This window comes from Scyliorhinus canicula, chromosome 3 (assembly GCF_902713615.1).
Source record: "Scyliorhinus canicula chromosome 3, sScyCan1.1, whole genome shotgun sequence".
Lineage (NCBI taxonomy): Eukaryota > Metazoa > Chordata > Chondrichthyes > Carcharhiniformes > Scyliorhinidae > Scyliorhinus > Scyliorhinus canicula.
Genome location: NC_052148.1, coordinates 14,246,745 through 14,266,310, shown reverse-complemented (window position 1 = coordinate 14,266,310; position 19,566 = coordinate 14,246,745). Strand labels below are relative to the sequence as shown.

At 48.0% G+C, this 19,566-nt stretch overlaps 1 protein-coding gene across 5 annotated transcripts in view; it reads left to right on the top strand.

Moving 5' to 3' along the window:
• Positions 1–18,227, top strand: part of LOC119963825 — an 83,314-nt gene extending 65,087 nt beyond the window's left edge. For 2 of the 5 annotated variants that reach the window (XM_038793143.1, XM_038793142.1), the window contains exon 10: positions 18,010–18,226. In XM_038793143.1, coding sequence (XP_038649071.1) covers positions 18,010–18,061 — 52 coding nt within the window. In that variant the 3' untranslated portion in view covers positions 18,062–18,226. Of the gene's footprint in view, positions 1–2,427; positions 2,988–18,009 lie in introns of those variants that run through there. The other 3 variants (XM_038793145.1, XM_038793144.1, XM_038793146.1) reach the window with 2 other exon arrangements.
• Positions 18,228–19,566: the final 1,339 nt, after the last annotated feature.

The window sequence follows — 19,566 nt, the reverse complement described above, 5'->3', positions numbered from 1 at the left end:
TTTATTTTCATCAGTGTCGAATTTCACCCCCTGCCCAATTGCAAACAGGCCCTTTTGCTAATCTTCAGCTGCATTCTCAACCTCTTACCATCTTTAAATTCTAATTTTAAAGGTTAATATTCATGCAAAGAAGACCAGGGAGTTTTCTCCACTGACCTGCCAATGTGTATTGCATAACCATCACAAAGAAACACGCCATCTGTCATTCGCCTGAAGCCACTTGTGAAAGTTTGCCGTGTGTAAACTGTCTGCCAGGGTTTTCTAGCATTACAGCAGTAAGATGCTTCAAAGGTATTTTGTTGGCTGAAGACAACTTAAAATCACAAAAGGCACTCTACAAATGGAAGTTCTTTATACAATGGTAATATTATCGAACGTGCTGTAAGAATTGGTAGAAAATAATCAGTGTGTGTGGATACAGTAAGAAGTCTTACACCAGGTTAAAGTCCAACAGGTTTGTTTCAAATCACTAGCTTTCGGAGCACTGCTCCTTCCTCAGGTGAATCAATCCTTCTCTGAACCATTGTTTTCTCCCTTCACTACTATCATTCCCACTCTCTCTGCCTTTTGTTCCATGACATCTTTGCCATTTAATCTCCCCTGCCCTTTAGCCTATTCCTGACCTCTCCCCTCTGCTTTTTCAATCGCATAGAACCCGACACATTTCTGCCTCCCTTCAGTTCCAAAGAAGAGTCGTATTGGATTCATAGAATTTACAGTGCAGAAGGAGGCCATTCGGCCCATCTAGCCTCCACCGGCTCTTGGAAAGAGCACCCTACCCAAGCCCACACCTCCACCCTATCCCCATAACCCAGTAACCCCACCCAACACTAAGGGCAATTTTGGACACTAAGGGCAATTTAGCATGGCCAATCCACCTAACCTGCATGCCTTTGGACTGTGGGAGGAAACCGGAGCACCCGGAGGAAACCCACGCAGACGCGGCGAGAACGTGCAGACTCCGCACAGACGATGACCCAAGCTGGGAATCGAACCTCGGGCGCTGGAGCTGTGAAGCACCTTTGCTATCCACTGTGCTACCCACCATCTGATATTGTAGAATAAAAGCAAAATTCTGCAGATGCTGGAGATCTGAAATAAAAACAGGAAATACTGGGAAAACCCAGCAGGTCTGGCAGCATCTGGGGAGAGAGAAACAGAGTTAACGTTTCCTCCAAAGATATGCAGGTTAGGTGGATTGGCCATGCTAAATTGCCGTTAGTGTCCAAAATTGCCCTTAGTGTTGAGTGGGGTTCCTGGGTTATTAAGAAGGTTAGATGGGGTTGTTGGGTTGCGGGGATAGGGTGGAGGTGTGGGCTTAGGTAGGATAATCTTTCCATGGGCCGGTGTGGACTCGATGGGCTGAATGGCCTCTTTCTGCACTGTAAATTCCATGTCGAGATACTAATTTCCATCTCGGGAATAATTGTCAAGTTGTCCAAATGCTCCAGCCCGCTCTGCTTCCCACCACCCCTCGACTACCCCGAACAGCACGACATCGCCAGGTGTGCAATTTGTATTAAAAAGTCCAAGATCAGTCAGTGCCAGCCTCAAGTGAGAAGGTTCATGTCCCACTCTGAAACATGAGCACAAAATCCAGGATGGGAATCCAGAGCCGGAATGAAGGAACGCTACACTGCTGGAGGTGCCAATTTTCAGGTCGAGATGTTAAACTGCCCCCTCTGATGGATACAAAGGATTCCATGGCACTATCGAAGAATATCAGAAGGCTTTGTTCGAAATCCTGTCTAACGTATCCCTCATTCAAATCATCAAAACATTGCCGTTGGTGGGCTTGCTGTGTGTGTAAACTGGTCGCTACATTTAATACATTACTACACTGACTACACTTCAAAAGCCCTTTGAAAAACACAAAAGCTGTTGTACATGCAAGTTTGCCCATTTTACCCCGCTCTATAGCTCCACAATAATCGTTCTGAATGCCGCTCAGTAACTTTTAAAAAATTAATTGATGGGATGTGGGCGTCGCTGGTGGGGGCAGCATTTATTCCCCAACTATGGTGGCCCTTCAGAATGTGGTGGTGAGCTGCCTTCGTGAGCTGCTGCAGTCCTCGAGGTGTAGGTACACCCACTGTGCTGTTAGGGAGGGCGTTCCAGGATGTTGCCCCAGCGACAGTGAAGGAACCGAGTAACCTCACAGTTTACGTTAATTAATTTTTAAAAATATCTGGTGTGAGATGCAGCAAGGCATCGCGCACGGTCTGCATTGCAGAGGGCTGGATGGCAGGCAATCTGTTGGGTTGACGTCGTGGAGGTTTTACTCCAATTCTGGTTCATCGAGGTGCTCCATTTTCCAACACCAAAATCCTTCTCTTGGATAAGCATGGAAGCAAACATCAGCCAGGAGAGCGGGCAAATGTTTTGAAAGTAACTCCTTTTAACCTTTTGTTTTTGTTTTGTTCGCAGTTACAGTTGCAATAGGCTGGAGAGAACAAGCTAAATGATTTTCATCGATTAGGCCACAGATAATTAAAATCGTACAGAACAATTGAAGAAACCAGCCAAAGGATCATCGATAAATTTGAAGTAGCGTGGCTCAGATGCCTTTCCCACTTTACCAATGCTCTCATGCCATCCAACACACTCTGTTGAACGTTACTAATCTTCTTTAGACAAACCCACTGATTGCCACACAGTCATATGCCATTCAACTCTCTACCCTAAAGCTTAACAATTCTACTTGGGTGAATACACAACAGCATACCAGTGTCACCAATCCAAACACAAATGTGCCACTTAATCCGACCAATACTCAAGAGCCATTTAATGCTGCCTGACCATACCAATGTTCACCTGCTCTATAGCACATTAGAAGATCTTCACTTTGCCACCAGCATTGAAATAGGTACCAAAGTATCACCGTATGCAAACGTACCTGACGAACATCCAGTGGCAAATGTTCTACCTATTGTTATGCCGACGTGTATGAATGTTCCTCAGAAACAAATAAAGGGAAATTGGATATGTGTGTGAGAGAACAGGTGATATAAGCCAGGTGCAGAGGTCAGAGAATCAATATGAGGGTGTTATTCATGACGGGAGGGAGATATATTCATGATGGGAGGGGCTGGTTTAGCTAGGGGCTGGTTTAGCTCACCAGGCTAAATCGCTGGCTTTTAAAGCAGACCAAGCAGGCCAGCAGCACGGTTCGATTCCCGTACCAGCCTCCCCGGACAGGCGCCGGAATGTGGCGACTAGGGGCTTTTCACAGTAACTTCATTGAAGCCTACTCGTGACAATAAGCGATTTTCATTTTCATATAAGGGTTAAATTAATGTATAGGTTCATTTCTGTCCAGTCTTTTCTTCAATTTATCAATTAACCGCAAGTTGCTCTTTGGGTTGGGAGTTTGTTCCAGCTTTAAACAGGGGCATGCAGGTTACCTGAGCAGCTATTTCATTACGTAACTGGCGTAAGCTGGTTTTCAGAAGCTTGAATCAGGGAGCATAGAAATAGACCTTCTTCAGTTCCGCCTCATCTCCACTGGAGTGCTGCCCTGTAGGCACTAGAGTGTTTAAGTTGGAGTTTGGTGAGTGAGGGAGTTTGGTGGAGAGAGGAAGGAGTTGATCCTTTCATTTTCTACCTTTCCTCAGCCTCCAGGAGCTGCCTCTTACTTTGCAACAGGGGAAGCAGCAGAGAGAGACAGAGATAGAGATAGAGAGAGATAGACAGACAGACAGATAGAGAGAAAGAGAGAGAAACAGATGAGAGAGAGAGAGAGAGAGAGACTATTAAATCTAATAGTGATGTCAGCTGAAGTTGATTGGATGGTAAGTATAGGCCTTTCAGGACTCAGCACAAAGGAAATGGTTGGTGAGTGACAGGTGAGTTATATTATACTATACCAGGCCTGTGCTGGATGCCCCACCCCCAATGCGATGCTCGCACTGGATGGCCCCCCTCCACTCCGTCGAGTCCCGGACTGTATGGTCACCTGTCCTGAGGGCCGCGCTGGACACCCCTCTATCTCCTCCCAAGACCATTCCCCCCCTCAATCATGTCCCAAGACCCATCCTGGACCCCCCAACATGCTCCACCCCCCATTTTGATTTCTGTTTCGATACCCTCTCTCCTCCTCATCACTTCTCTGTCCATGATCGTCTAGAGATTGGACAACAACCTATCTTATCACGGACCCCTGGGTTCCACCGACTGGTGATATGCATCACTAAGTACACACCCCTGGAGTTGGCAAAATTAAGTTCAATGATAGGGTCAAAGTGAGGGAGAAAGTAAAAAAGCCTGAATCAGGAGTAATCTGCATGTATGTGAATACATGGAACGTCCTTAATAAGACTGATGGAACTACAGGCAAAAGTTGACAAATGCAAATATTTTTTGTTTTTTTTAAATGTATAATATTCCAAACTTATTCAAACAGTTACAAAACAAAAACAATCCAGGGAACATGCTCCCATCACACAATTTTACAGTTTCTACAGATGTCCCCCCATTTTCATCCCCCCCCCTCCCCCCCCCGCCACCGAACAACTCCTCAAACATGGGCAGCATGGTAGCACCAGTGGCTAGCACTGTGGCTTCACAGCTCCAGGGTCCCAGGTTCGAGTCCGGCTTGGGTCACTGTCTGTGCGGAGTCTGCACATCCTCCCCGTGTCTGTGTGGGTTTCCTCCGGGTGCTCCGATTTCCTCCCACAGTCCAAAGATGTGCAGGTTACGTGTATTGGCCATGCTAAATTGCTTTTAGTGTGCAAAATGGTTAGGAGGGGTTATTGGGTTATGGGGATAGGGTGGAAGTGAGGGCTGAAGTGGGTCGGTGCAGACTCGATGGGCTGAATGGCCTCCTTCTGCACTGAATGTTCTATGGTCACGAACAGCCCCCACCTTGCCTCGATGGAGAAAGACATACAAGTCTCTTAGCCAGGCCCCCACCCTCGGCGGCATTGCCAACCGCCATTCCAATAAGATCCTTCGCTGGACACTCAGAGAGGCGAAGGACACAACATCAACCTTCCTCCATCAGCTCTGATATCCCGAATATCTCCACCACAGTGTCCGTCCTGACCTCCTCCCCCACAATCTTTGTGTCACGAACACTCCCGCCCAGAATCTCTGCAGCTTCTCACAGCCCCATAACATAAGTGCGTGGTTCGCCAGACCCCGCCCACACTTCTCACACCCTTCTGCCACTCCCTGGAAGAACCCACTCATCCTTACCCAAGTCATGTACCCTGTGTACCACCTTGAACTGTATCGGGCTCCTCCATGCACATGAGGAGGTTGCGTTTACCCTTCGTAGCCCTTCACTCCATACTCCCCAGTTTAACTCCCCTCCCAGCTCCCTTCTCCCTCTACTCCTTAATCTTCACCACCCACTCACCTCCCTCCTCTCCCAGCCAACCATATATATCTCCAATCCTGCCCTCCCCTTCCACATCCGGGTGCAGCAGCCGCACCAGTAGGGCACATTTCGGCAGCTTGGTATTTACCTTACCTGTAAATATTTAAACTCGCTTCCTCACGGGAGCTCTACCCTCTCCTTCAGTTCCTCTATACTAGCAAACCCCTCTTCCAGGTCCAGATCCTCACTCTCATCAGCCCCACTTCTCTCCACTTCCTGTCCATACCGTCTGTCCCCGCCCCCCCCGTCTCAAACCCCTGGTTTACGCACAACGGCGTTAACACCGACATCCCTTCGATCCTAAAATGTCGCCTCAGCTGGTTCCACACCTTCACTGTGGACTGCACCACAGGGCTCTCCGTATCTCTCGACGCCTGTAGCAGCATCACCATATTCCTCAGGCTGAACCCTCTGCAGGATTCTTCCTCATCCTCACCCATTCTGCCCCCTCTCTCCCTCCCACCACCACCTCACCTTCTCCACGTTCGCCGCCCAATAATAATATCGCAAGTTTGTCCCCCACCCCTTCTGTCTCCGCCTCTGTATAACAGGGCCCTCTTTACCCTTGGCATCTTCCCCGCCTACACAAACTCTGAAATAATCATATACACCTTCCGGAAAAAGGCCTTTGGCACAAAAATCGGAAGCATTTGGAATATGAATAGGAACGTTGGCAGGACATTAATCTTCACCACCTGGACCCTCCCTGCCAGAGTCAGGTGCAGCGTGTCCCACCTCTTAAAATCCTCCCTAACCTCCTCCACCAGTTTTGTTAAATTCCATTTTTGCAGCGTTGCCCACTCTCCCGCTACCTGGATCCCAAAGAACAAAGAAACGTACAGCACAGGAACAGGCCCTTCGGCCCGCCAATCCTGTGCCAACCATGCTGCCGGTCTAAGCTAAAATCTTCTACACTTCCTGGGTCCGTATCCCTCTATTCCCATCCTATTCATGTATTTATCAAGATGCCCCTTAAATGTCACTATCGTCCCTGCTTCCACCACCACCTCCGGCAGCGAATTCCACTACCCTCTGTGTAAAAAAACTTGCCTCGTACATCACGTCTAAACCTATGCCCCCTAGTAATTGACCCCTCTACCCTGGGGAAAAGCCTCTGACCATCCACTCTGTCTATGCCCTTCATAATTTTGTAGACCTCTATCAGGTCGCCCCTCAACCTCCTTCGTTCCAGTGAGAACAAACAGAGTTTATTCAATCTCTCATAGCTAATGCCCTCCATACCAGGTAACATCCTGGTAAATCTCTTCTGCACCCTCTCTAAAGCCTCCACATCCTTCTGGTAGTGTGGCAACCAGAATTGAACACTATACTCCAAGTGTGGCCTAAATAAGGTTCTATACAGCTGCAACATGACTTACCAATTCATATACTCAATGCCCCGGCCAATGAAGGCAAGCATGCTGTATGCCTTCTTGACTACCTTCTCCACCTATGTTGCCCCTTTCAGTGACCTGTGGGCCTGTACACCTAGATCTCTCTGACTGTCAATACTCTCGAGGGTTCTACCATTCACTGTATATTCCCTATCTGCATTGGACCTCCAAAAATGCATCACCTCAAATTTGTCTGGATTAAACTCCTTAGAACATAGAGAACATAGAACATTACAGCGCAGTACTGGCCCTTCGGCCCTCGATGTTGCGCCAACCTATGAAACCATCTGAAGCCTATCTGACCTACACTATTCCATTTTCATCCATATGTCTATCCTGTGGCCACTTAAATGCCCTTAAAGTTGGCGAGTCTACTACTGTTGCAGGCAGGGCGTTCCACACCCCTACTACTCTCTGAGTAAAGAAACTGCCTTTGACATCTGTCCTATATCTACCACCCCTCAATTTAAAGCTATGTCCCCTCGTGTTGGTCATCATCATCTGAGGAAAGAGACTCTCACTGTCCACCCTATCTAACCCTCTGACTATCTTATATGTCTCTATTAAGTCACCTCTCAGCCTTCTCCTCTCTAACGAAAACAACCTCAAGTCCCTGAGCCTTTCCTCGTAAGACCTTCCCTCCATACCAGGCAACATCCTAGTAAATCTCCTCTGAACCCTTTACAAAGCTTCCACATCCTTCCTATAATGTGGTGACCAGAACTGCACGCAGTACTCCAGGTGCGGCCGCATAAGCCTTATTCTTCCTCTTGACAAGTGCTTCACGCAGTAGCTGTTCCTTGAAAAAGCTCCACATTTCGATTGTACCCATCCCCTGCAGTTTCCTTCCCTATCCTATACATCCTAAATCTTGCCGAATAGCATCATAATTGCCTTTCCCCCAGCTATAATTCTTGCCTTGCGGTATATACCTATCTCTGCCCATTGCTAAAGTAAACATAACCGAATTGTGATCACTATCACCAAAGTGCTCACCTACATCTAAATCTAACACCTGGCTGGGTTCATTACCCAGTACCAAATCCAATGTGGCCTCGCCCCTTGTTGGCCTGTCTACATACTGTGTCAGAAAACCCTCACTGCACACACTGCACAAAAACTGACCCATCTATAGTACTCGAACTATAGTATTTCCAGTCAATATTTGGAAAGTTAAAGTCCCCCAGTCCTTCTGTCATCTGTCCGCCCAAGTCTCCAAACGATCTAAATCCTGCTGTATCCTCTGACAGTCCTCACCGCTATCCATGATTCCACCAACCTTTGTGTCGTCTGCAAACTTACTAATCAGACCAGTTACATTTTCCTCCAAATCATTTATATATACTACGAACAGCAAAGGTCCCAGCACTGATCCCTGCGGAACACCACTAGTCACAGCCCTCCAATTAGAAAAGCACCCTTCCATTGCTACTCTCTGCCTTCTATGACCTAGCCAGTTCTGTATCCACCTTGCCAGCTCACCCCTGATCCCGTGTGACTTCACCTTTTGTACCAGTCTACCATGAGGGACCTTGTCAAAGGCCTTACTGAAGCCCATTTCGACAACATCCACTGACCTACCTACAGCAAGCATCCCCACATATCTGAACCTGTCTCTGGTTACCTGAATGGCTGCCCCCCTAGGTTGGCTCTCCGACTCAACTCATTTTCTGCGAATACTTCACTTTTCAACTTGTATCCTGAGAAGGCCCTGAACCCCTCTAATAGGCCCATAATCCTCCCCATGAGAAGGCCCTGAACCCCTCTAATAGGCCCATAATCCTCCCCATGAGAAGGCCCTGAAACCCTCTAATAGGCCCATAACCCTCCACATGAGAAGGCCCTGAACCCCTCTAATAGGCCCATAATCCTCCCCATGAGAAGGCCCTGAACCCCTCTAATAGGCCCATAACCCTCCCCATGAGAAGGCCCTGAACCCCTCTAATAGGCCCATAATCCTCCCCATGAGAAGGTCCTGATCCCCTCTAATAGGCCCATAACCCTCCCCATGAGAAGGTCCTGAACCCTTCTAATAGGCCCATAATCCTCCCCATGAGAAGGCCCTGAACCCCTCTAATAGGCCCATAACCCTCCCCATGAGAAGGCCCTGAACCCCTCTAATAGGCCCATAATCCTCCCCATGAGAAGGCCCTGATCCCCTCTAATAGGCCCATAACCCTCCCCATGAGAAGGCCCTGAACCCTTCTAATAGGTCCATAATCCTCCCCATGAGAAGGCCCTGAACCTCTCTAATAGGCCCATAACCCTCCCCATGAGAAGGCCCTGAACCCCTCTAATAGGCCCATAACCCTCCCCGTGAGAAGGCCCTGAACCCCTCTAATAGGTCCATAACCCTCCCCATGAGAAGGCCCTGATCTCCTCTGATAGGCCCATAACCCTCCCCATGAGAAGGCCCTGAACCCTTCTAATAGGCCCATAACGCTCCCCGTGAGAAGGCCCTAAACCCCTCTAATAGGCCCATAACCCTCCACATGAGAAGGCCCTGATCTCCTCTAATAGGCCCATAACCCTCCCCATGAGAAGGCCCTGAACCCTTCTAATAGGCCCATAATCCTCCCCACGAGAAGGCCCTGAACCCCTCTAATAGGCCCATAACCCTCCCCATGTTCTCCAACGGGCCCGACACGTACAGTAACAGGTCGTCCGCACATAGCAACCCGATGCTCCCTAATCTCCCTCGTAATCCCTTGCCACTCTGCCAACCCCCTGAGGGCCATTGCCTGATGCTCTATTGCTAGCGTGAACAGCACTGGCTGCAGCGGGCACTCCTGCCTTGTTCCCCTGTGTAACCCGAGACTTTGCGAGGTCATATCGTTGGTGCTCACCACCGGGGCCAGATACAACAGGCGCACCCACGCCACAAACTTCGGCCCAAACCCGAAACTTTGCAGGACCTCGAACAGGTACCGCCACTCCACCGGATTGAATGCCATGGACTCCACTGCCACCGGTACCTGTCCTCTCGATGGGGTCATAATCATACTTAACAATGGCCTTCTATTGCTGGAGAGTTACTGCTACCAAAGTAGCCAGCACTTTTACATCCGTATTCAACAGTGGTATGGGCCTTTGCGACCCACATTCTAACGGGTCCTTCCCCTTCATTTCTTTGGTATTAATGTGGTTGTCACCTGCGTCATCCTCTCCGGCAGCTTCCCCTTCTCAAGCGCCTCACTAAATGACCCTAACAGATGCGGTGCCATTTCCGTCACGAGCTCCTTATAAAATTCTGCCGGGTAACCATCTGGCCCCAGGGCCTTTCCCGACTTCATACCCCTTTGACATCTTCCCCGCCTACACGAACTCTGAAATAATCATATACACCTTCCCTCAGTGCCGCCTCCTCCGTGTCTCACTAGAGTTCAGTTCTCCCCCAATTTGCGCTCTTTAATGAAGCCCCCTCTGGGGTTTCAAAGTAACACTTCCGGCCTTTGTAGGTCACCCACTGGGTCGAGCACCCCGAACCTGATCTGCTGTCGATACAGCACCACCTTGGCCCTGTTAAATCCGACCTGCCGTTTTGCCAGTTCAACTCCAATGTCCTGGTAAATTCGTACCTTGTCCCCCTCCCATTCACAGTTCCGCTTCTCCCTGGCCCACTGCAGGATCTTCTCTTTTTCCACGAACTTGTGGATTCTCACGATCACCACCTGTGGCGGTTCCCCAGCTCTTGGATTCTGCCTCAGAGACCTGTGCGCTCTACCCACCTCTAGGGCCTTAACCAGCACCCCCTCCGCCACCAAAACTGCCCACATCCTCGAGACGTACCGCGTGGAACTTGTGCCTTCCACTCCATTAGTCAGTCAGGCCGACGACCTGCCTTCTCAAACTATTTTCTTATTCGTCAACCTTTGTCTCAATGTCTTGCAAAAGCCTCCCAAGTGACCCACGTCCGCCTCCAATATCACCCCCCCCCCCCCCCCCCCCCCCCCCGATCGCTGTGGTCTGATATCACCATCTCACGGATCTACGACCCCTGTGCCTCCGGACACTTTTTGACCCTTTCCTTCGAGCCATTCAGGGGCGCCACAGCCCCTTCAATGGCCTTTGATCGGCCCTCCTGCATCTCTTTCCTTTGTTGAAGGAACTCTTCCCTGACGAAAGCCATCGACTGCTCCATCTGGGGCTTTCCAACTTGCACTGGCCCTTCTCCCTCTGCTCCCTTTCCAATAACTGCTGCTCCACAGGTCCTCCACCTTCTTCCGCCGGGTTTGGTAACCAGCAGACATGCCACACCCGAAGGGAACTTCTCCGACCTTCAGCTACACTTTTCCGAAGTTTCTCCCGTTTTCAGGTAAGAGCTATTTTCTATGACTTCGAGCAGGAGCTGCCCTGTGTGCCACCACTTACACCATGGCCACCACCAACAAATGCAATTCTGATATTATTGCTTTAATAGAGATCTGGGTCAAAGAAAGCACGGTAGCATAGTGGTTAGCATTATGGCTTCACAGCGCCAGGGTCCCAAGTTCGATTCCCAGCTTGAGTCACTGTCTGTGCGGAGTCTGCACGTGCTCATCGTGTCTGAGTGGGTTTCCTCCGGGTGCTCCGGTTTCCTCCCACAAGTCCCGAAAGACCCGCTATTAGGTAATTTGGACATTCTAAATTCTCCCTCTGTGTAACCGAACAGGTGCCGGAATGTGGCAACTAGAGGCTTTTCACAGTAACTTCATTGCAGTGTTAATGTAAGCCTATTTGTGACAATAAAGATTATTTTTAAAAAGGACGGGATGTTAAATATTCCTGGGTACAAGGTGTTTAGGAGAGATCGGAAAGGAAGAAACTTCAGGGTTTTTGTAGGGGAGGGGGTTGTGAGTGGCAATGTCGATTAAAGATGGACTTACAGAACTGCAGAAAGAGAATGTTTCAGAGAGGCCAAGGATGGAATCTCTCCGGCTCGAGATAAGGAATGAAAAATGTGCAATAACATTGATTATATAGCCCACCGAGTGGAAGGGATGTGGGGAAACAAATTTACAAAGAAATTACAGAGAGATGCAAGAATTAGAGTAATTATAATGGGGGCTTCAATCCAAATACAGAGGAATAGTAATAGGAATAGTGCAAAGGGGCAAGAGGGGCGAGAGTTCCTGCATGTGTTCAAGATCATTTTCTTCAGTAGTATGGTACCAGTCCAATGAGAGGGCAGGTACCTGGTTGGGCCTGGTTCTGGGGAATGAGTTGGCACAAGTGGATCCAATAACAGTGGGAGAGAATTTAGGGGACACTGACTATTATATTATAAACTTTCAGTTGGCCATTTAAAAGGACATCGAAGAATCCAGAGCGGAAAGCCAACATTTCTTTGTTTTAATTTAGAGTACCCAATTATTTTTTTCCAATTAAGGAGCAATTTAGCCTGGCCAATCCACCTATCCTGCACATCTTTTGAGTTGTGGGGGTGAAACCAACGCAGACACGGGGAGAATGGGCAAACTCCTCACGGACAGTGACCCAGAGCCGGGGGATTCGAACCCGGGTCCTCAGCGCCGTGAGGCAGCAATGCTAACCGCTGTGCCACCGTGCTGCCCTGGAAAGCCAACATTAATGGGATGAAAATGCATCGGTGTTGAGCGAGTTGGGATCAAAGGTTACCTAAAAGTGGCTGAACAATGGGCCACCTGCAGATAATGCCATAGAATCATAGAATTTACAGTGCAGAAGAAGGCCACTCGGCCCATCGAGTGCATCGGCCCCTGGAAAGAGCACCCCACCAAAGCCCATACCTTGACCCTTTGCCCGCAACCCAGAAACCCCATCTAAACGTTTTTGGACACGAAGGGGCAATCTAGCATGGCTAATCCACCTAACCTGCACATCTGTGGACTGTGGGAGTAAACCGGAGCCCCCGGAAGGAACCCCCGCAGGCACAGGGAGAACGTGCAGACTCCACACAGACAGTGAGCCAAGCTGGGAACCAAACCTGGGACCCTGGAGCTGTGAAGCAATTGTGCTAACCACTGTGCTGCCCAAGGTATATTCCCTTGAACGGGAATGGGACAATACATCCAGAGTGCTCTGGATGATGAGAGATATAGAGGTGAAGATGAAGGGGCAAAGTGCGGTAATACAGATGTCAGGTAGAAAATACAATGGAGAATCAGACTGAATTTAGGAGGGCCAGAGGGAATGTGAAAAAACATAAGAAAAGCAAGCAGGGAGCGTGAAAAGAGACTGGCAGCTAACATGAAAGGGAATCCCATGGTCTTCTATAATCATATAAATAATAAAGAGAAAAAGTAGGGGTGATTGGGGATTTAAAAAATGGGCTTGCACGTGGAAGCAGGAGACATAGCAGAGGTATCAAACAAGAACTTTATCTCTATCTTTACAAAGAAGGAACATGTGACCCAGGCCAAGATGAGAGGAGGTTGTAACTGGTCCACTCAAAAAATTTACAATTGAGCAGAAAGAGGTGTTAGAAAGGCAATCTTTACTTCAAATTGATAAGATATCAGGACCGGGTGAGATGCTTCCAAAGGTGCTGAGGGAAGTCACAGCGCTGAGGACCCGGGTTCGATCCCGGCTCTGGGTCACTGTCCATGTGGAGTTTCCACATTCTCCCCGTCACTGCGTGGGTTTCACCCCACACAACCAAAAGATGTGCAGGGTAGGTGGATTGGCCACGTTAAATTGCCCCTTAATTGGGAAAGAAATTGGGTACTCTAAATTTATTTAAAAATTTACTTTTTGAGTTCAAAAGTAAGGAGCTCATGTTGAATTTGTAAAATATACTAGTTAGGCCTTATCTGGAGTACATAGTTTAAGAATTAGAGGTCTACCTTCTATGACAGAGATGAGGAGAAATATCTTCTCTCAGAGGGTCATTGTGGAATTTACTTCCTCAGCGAGCAGTGGAGGATGGGTCTTTAAATTTCTTCAAGGCTCAGTTAGACAGATTCTTGTTGGGCAAGAGAGTCAATGGATTTGGGGCACACAAACACAGGAAGATGAAGTTGAGACCACAGCCAGATCAGCCATGATTATGTTGACGGTGGCACAGTGGTTAGCACTGCTGCTTCACAGATTCGATTCCCGATTCGATTCGATTCGATTCCCGGCTTGGGTCACTTGTGTGGAGTTTGCACATTCTCCCCGTGTCTGCGTGGGTTTCCTCCGGGTGCTCCGGTTTCCTCACACAGTCCAGAGATGTGCAGGTTGGGGGATTGGCCATGCTAAATTGTCCCGTAGCGTCCAATAGTTAGATGGGGTTACAGGGATAGGGTAGGGTCGTGGACTTAGGTAGTGTAGCCTCGATGGGCCGAATGGCCTCTTCTGCACTGTAGGAATTCTATCCTAAATTGCCTACTCCTGCTCCTAAGTCCGAGCTCTTATGCTTTTAGCGTTTCCACTTAAGAGGAAGGACAAAATTAATAACATAGTCACCAAAAGAAAAACAAAGGAGGGATTCTGAAGAAATTTCTTTCCCAGAGGGTAGTGAAAATGTAAAATTCCCTACTACAGGAAGTGGTTAAGGCCAATAAACATCGCTTCACTTAAGGCAAAGCTAAATAAGCATATGAAGGTGAAGACGATAGATGGTTATGCTGATACAGTTAGATACGGGTGAGAGAAGATAAACATAAATAGTCTGGTTAAGATGACTGGCCCATTATTGTGCTGAATACTGTATGTAATTCTATTTAACTCTCTTCTGGCTAAATTACCCAAGCATAAAATTACCCAATGTTGACGTTGCCAGCAACAGCCACAGCCCAGGAAGAATAAATAAAAAATAATCTATCCATTTGTTCTACCATAGAGGAGGTCCTCCTTTAAATCTCCAATGACAATTCCTGAGCCACTTATCATAGAATCTCTACAGTGCAGAAGGGAGGCCATTCGGCCCATTGAGTCTGTACCGAACCTCTGAAAGAGCACCCCACCTCGGCCCACTCCCCCACCCTATCCCCACAACCCCTCCTAACCTGCACATCTTTGGACACTAAGTGACAATTGGCATGGCCAATCCATCTAACCTGCATACCTTTGGACTGTGGGTGGAAACCGGAGCACCCGGGAGGAAACCCACGCACGCACGGGGAGAATGTGTAGTTCCGCACACACAGTGACCCAACCCGGGAATCGAACCCGAGTCCCTGGCATTGTGAGGCAGCCGTGCTAGCCACTGTGCCACCGTGCTGCCCTAAATAGCTGAAGTAAACAATAACCATCTCCAACAATAGAGAATGTAACCATTGATCAGCGACATTCAATGACATTACCATCATTGAATCCCCTACTATCATCATCATGGGGGTTACCATTGACCAGAAACTGAAAAAATTAAATGAAAAGTGAAATGAAAATCGCTTATTGTCACGAGTAGGCTTCAAATGAAGTTACTGTGAAAAGCCCCTAGTCGCCACATTCCGGCGCCTGTTCGGGGAGGCTGGTACGGGAATTGAACCGTGCTGCTGGCCTGCCTTAGTCTGCTTTCAAAGCCAGCGATTTAGCCCTGTGCTAAACCAGCCCTAAACTGTACCAGCCACATAAAGTTTTTCCAAATAAGGGGCAATTTAGAGCCAATCTACCCAGCCTGCACATTTTTTGGGTTGTGGGGGGTGAGACCCATGCAGACACATGGAGAATGTGCAAATTCCACACGGACAATGACCCAGGGCTGGGATAGAATCCGGGGCCTCGGTGCCATGAGGCAGCAGTGCTAACCATTGCGCCACCCCTAGCACCAGCCACATAAATACTGTGGCTACAAGAGCAGGTCAGAGGCTTGCCTTCTGTGGCAAGTAACTCACCTCCTGACCCCCCCCCCCCCCCCCCCCCCCCCCTCAAAGCCTGTCCACCATCTACAAAGCACAAGTCAGGAGTGTGATGGAATACTCTCCACTTGCCTAGATGAGTGCAGCTCCAACAATGTAAGAAGCTCGACAGCATCCAGGACAAAGCAGCCCACTTGATCGGCGCCCCTTCCGCAAACATTCACTCCCTCCATGCGCAGTGGCAGCCATGTGTACATTTACAAGATGCACTGCAGGAACTCACCAATTTTCCTTCGACAGCACCTTCCAAACCCAGGAGCCTTGCCATCTAGAAGGACAAGGGCAGAAGATGCATGGGAACACCATCACCTGCAAGTTCCCCTCCAAACCACTCACCATCCTGACTTGATAACACATCACCGTCCCTTCACGGTCGTTGGGGTCAAAATTCTGGAACCCCCTCCCAAACCAGCACTGAGGGTGTGCCTACACCACATGGACTGCAGCGGTTCAAGAAGACAGCTCACCACCTCAGCGGCAATTTGGGATAGACATTAAAAATGCTGACCTAGCCAGTAACACCCACATCCCATAAATGAATCAAAAACAGGCCGAAACATTTTACTGTTGCCTTTCTCACGGTTATCTTTAGTGTACTTTCTTCTTGGCAGTCTGCAACCAAACTAGATAGTCTCACACACACCTTATCAGCTGTAGCTCAGTGAGGAGCACTGATGCCTCTGAATCAGAAGATTGTAGGCTCAAGCTCCACTTGAGACCTGAGCACACAATCTCGGCTGATGTTTCAATGCGTTACCGAAGGAGTGCTGCAATGTCAGAGGTGCCATTATTAAACAAAGATACCGATGTTAAATCGAGCACCTCTCGCAGGTGGAGATAAAATATTCCACGGCATTATTTAGAAGATCAGGTGAATTATTCCTGGTGTCATGACCAACATTTGTCCCTCAATACAACATTCCACTTTATCCTGTTCTCCAGCACTTTTCACATTCTCAGAATGTCAAAGTTCTTCAAAAAACAATACATTTACTTTGTAGGTTAGCAATGTCCCACAGACATCAAAATAAATTGCTCGTTAATTTGTGTTCCTTTATGGAATGTGTCACCGGAAAGGCACGCATTTGTTACCCATCTCTAATTGTTACTCACTGAAAAAAATAAACACAAAAATAAACCTTCTTGAGGTCATTCGCACTTGGCGCATTTGGGAACTTTACTGCAATTTGGAAGCCCCATCTTCGTGACACCAGTAACTGCACCTCAAAAGCCGAGGTGGAGATGATTAGCAGTTTCAAATTCCTAGAGGTTCACATCTCCAAAACTCTGTCCTGGTCCACTCACGTCTACGCTACCGCCATTAAAGCACAACAGCGCCTATACTTCCTCAGAAAACTAAGGAAATTTGGCATGTCCACATTAACCCTGACCAACTTTTACAGATGCACCACAGAAAGCATCCTATCTGGCTGCGTGACAGCCTGGTATGGCAACTGCTCGACCCAGGACCGCAAGGAACTTCAGAGAGTCGTGAACACAGCCCAGTCCATCACACAAACCTGCCTCCCATCCATTGACTCCATCTACACCTCCAGCTGCCTGGGAAAAACGGGCAGCATAATCAAAGGCCCCTCCCACCCGGCTTACTCACTCTTCCAACTTCTTCCATCGGGCAGGAGATACAAAAGTCTGAGAACTCGTACAAACAGACTCAAAAACAGCTTCTTCCCCACTGTCACCAGACTCTTAAATGACTCTCTTATGGGCTGGCCTCATTAACACTGCACCCCTGTATGCTTCCGATGCCAATGCTTATGTAGTTACATTTGTATACCTTGTGCTGCCCTATTATATATTTTCTTTTCTTCCCATGTACTTAATGATCTGTTGAGCTGCTCACAGAAAAATACTTTTCACTGTACCTCGGGACAACAAACAAATCCAATCCAATCCAAAAGTACTTCATAGGCTGTTCAGCACTTTGAGACATCCTGGGGTTGTGTAAGACACCTTCCTTATGATGGAGGAAGTAGAGAGCTTCAACATACATTAGGCACATGTATGCTCACTGGACACCAATCAAATATTCAAGGGTGGCATTGTCTGAAATAGGGGCCACACCAAACTCACCTGACTCCGAGGCAGTCATGTTACTACTGGTCAGTCCATCAGATGCAAGTTCCCCACTGGGTGTCAACTCAAGTGATTAGAGACCATCTTCCAGGCTCCAACCATTGGGACTGTCCAAAGTGGACCTTGAACATATGACCTCCCGAGATGGAAATGTTGCCACCAAGCACACTCTAGTAACACATTATGGCGTTCAATCCTAATCTATGATTTTGGTAGCAAGTTTACATGAAATACAGCCAAATGAGAATTATTTTAATGTTTAACTTCCATCAAATTTATCAACAGTGAAAACCATGTACAAAGAACAATGTGTTTATCATGATGGTCTCTTTGTTTGCAGGCGCAGTTGTAATCGGCTGGCTAGATTAAATAACATGATTTCTACAGAGTAGATTGCCAAGTGTACGGGATGGCAGAAGACATCGTGCAATGCACAGTTCCTCATCGTCCACACCATGACATAAGCATAGATCAAACCACATAACCGTAAGAACACTTCTCACACATGCTCTACCCCACCACCCTCACACACCCTCCATAATAATGGCCCAACCACTCCTTCACTTTCCAGAGCCATTCAAATGTTCAGATGAGTCACAACTTTACTGACACCATAGAGAGCAATAGACCTTCTTCAGCGTATACCGACTGTTATTCAAGAAAACAATAAAGGAAAATCAGAACAACCCAGTGACATGTAGCCAAAAGCCATTTCAATTGTACCAGGTAGGATAATGAAAAAGAAATGCATTTATAGACTTCTACTGAGCAAGGGTATGAAAGGATATGAAACCAATGTGGCTGGATGGAGTTAAGATCAGCCACAGGATAACAAAGGGGGAAGAGTCCTGAGGGGCTGGATGGGCTACTCTTTTTCCTGTTCTACAGCACTTTTCACATTCTCAGAATGTCAAAGTTCTTCAAAAAAACAATACATTAGCTTTTTAGGCCAGCAATGTCCCACAGACATTGAAATAAATCGCTCGTTAATCTGCGTTCCTTTATGGAATGTGTCATCGGAAAGGCGCGCATTTGTTACCCATCTCTAATTGTTACTCATTCCTAATTGTTCTCGAGAAGGTGGCGAGCGGCAATGTTGAACCCACAGAGGAAAGTACTGTGGGCCAACCTGGCAAAGAGGCTGAAAAGCAGAATCTTTCTAATAGTTGAGGGACCACAGACAGATGATTAAATGCTCCTGATTCCAAACCCCTTGAAAGAGAAACCTCTACGGAGAGAGAGTTGATAAGAAGTATGGTGGTATTGTGTTTATGCCACTGGACTTGTAATCCAGAAGCTAGGACTAAGCAGCCAGAAAAAACCATGGTCTAGATTTTTGTGTTCGGCTCTGGAAACAGGTGTTGGGCCTTTTCCCCGACTTCAGAAACCCAAACCTTTCACCGCTGCCCATGACCGCCATTCTTTCATAGAATAAATCTCAACAGTGCAGAAGAGGGCCATTTGGCCCATCAGTTCTGCACCGGCTTTTGGAAAGAGCACCCTCCACCCTATCCCCGTAGGGCAGCACGGTAGCACAGTGGTTAGCACAGTCGCTTCACAGCTCCAGGGTCCCAGGTTCAATTCCCGGCTTGGGTCATTGTCTGTGCGGAGTTTGCATGGTCTCCCCGTGTCTGTGTGGGTTTCCGCCGGGTGCTCCGGTTTCCTCCCACAGTCCAAAGATGTGCAGGTTAACTGGATTGGCCACGATTAATGCATGTGCAGGGTTTCAGGGGTAGGGCAAGGGAGTGGGCCTAGGTAAATTGCTCTTTCAGAGGGTCGGTGCAGTCTTGATGGGCCGAATAGCCTCCTTCTGCACTGCAGGGCATCTATGGAATCCTTTTAAATTGACATTAAAGTGGTGCACCTCCAACAATCTAATGGAGCGGTCACTGAAAAA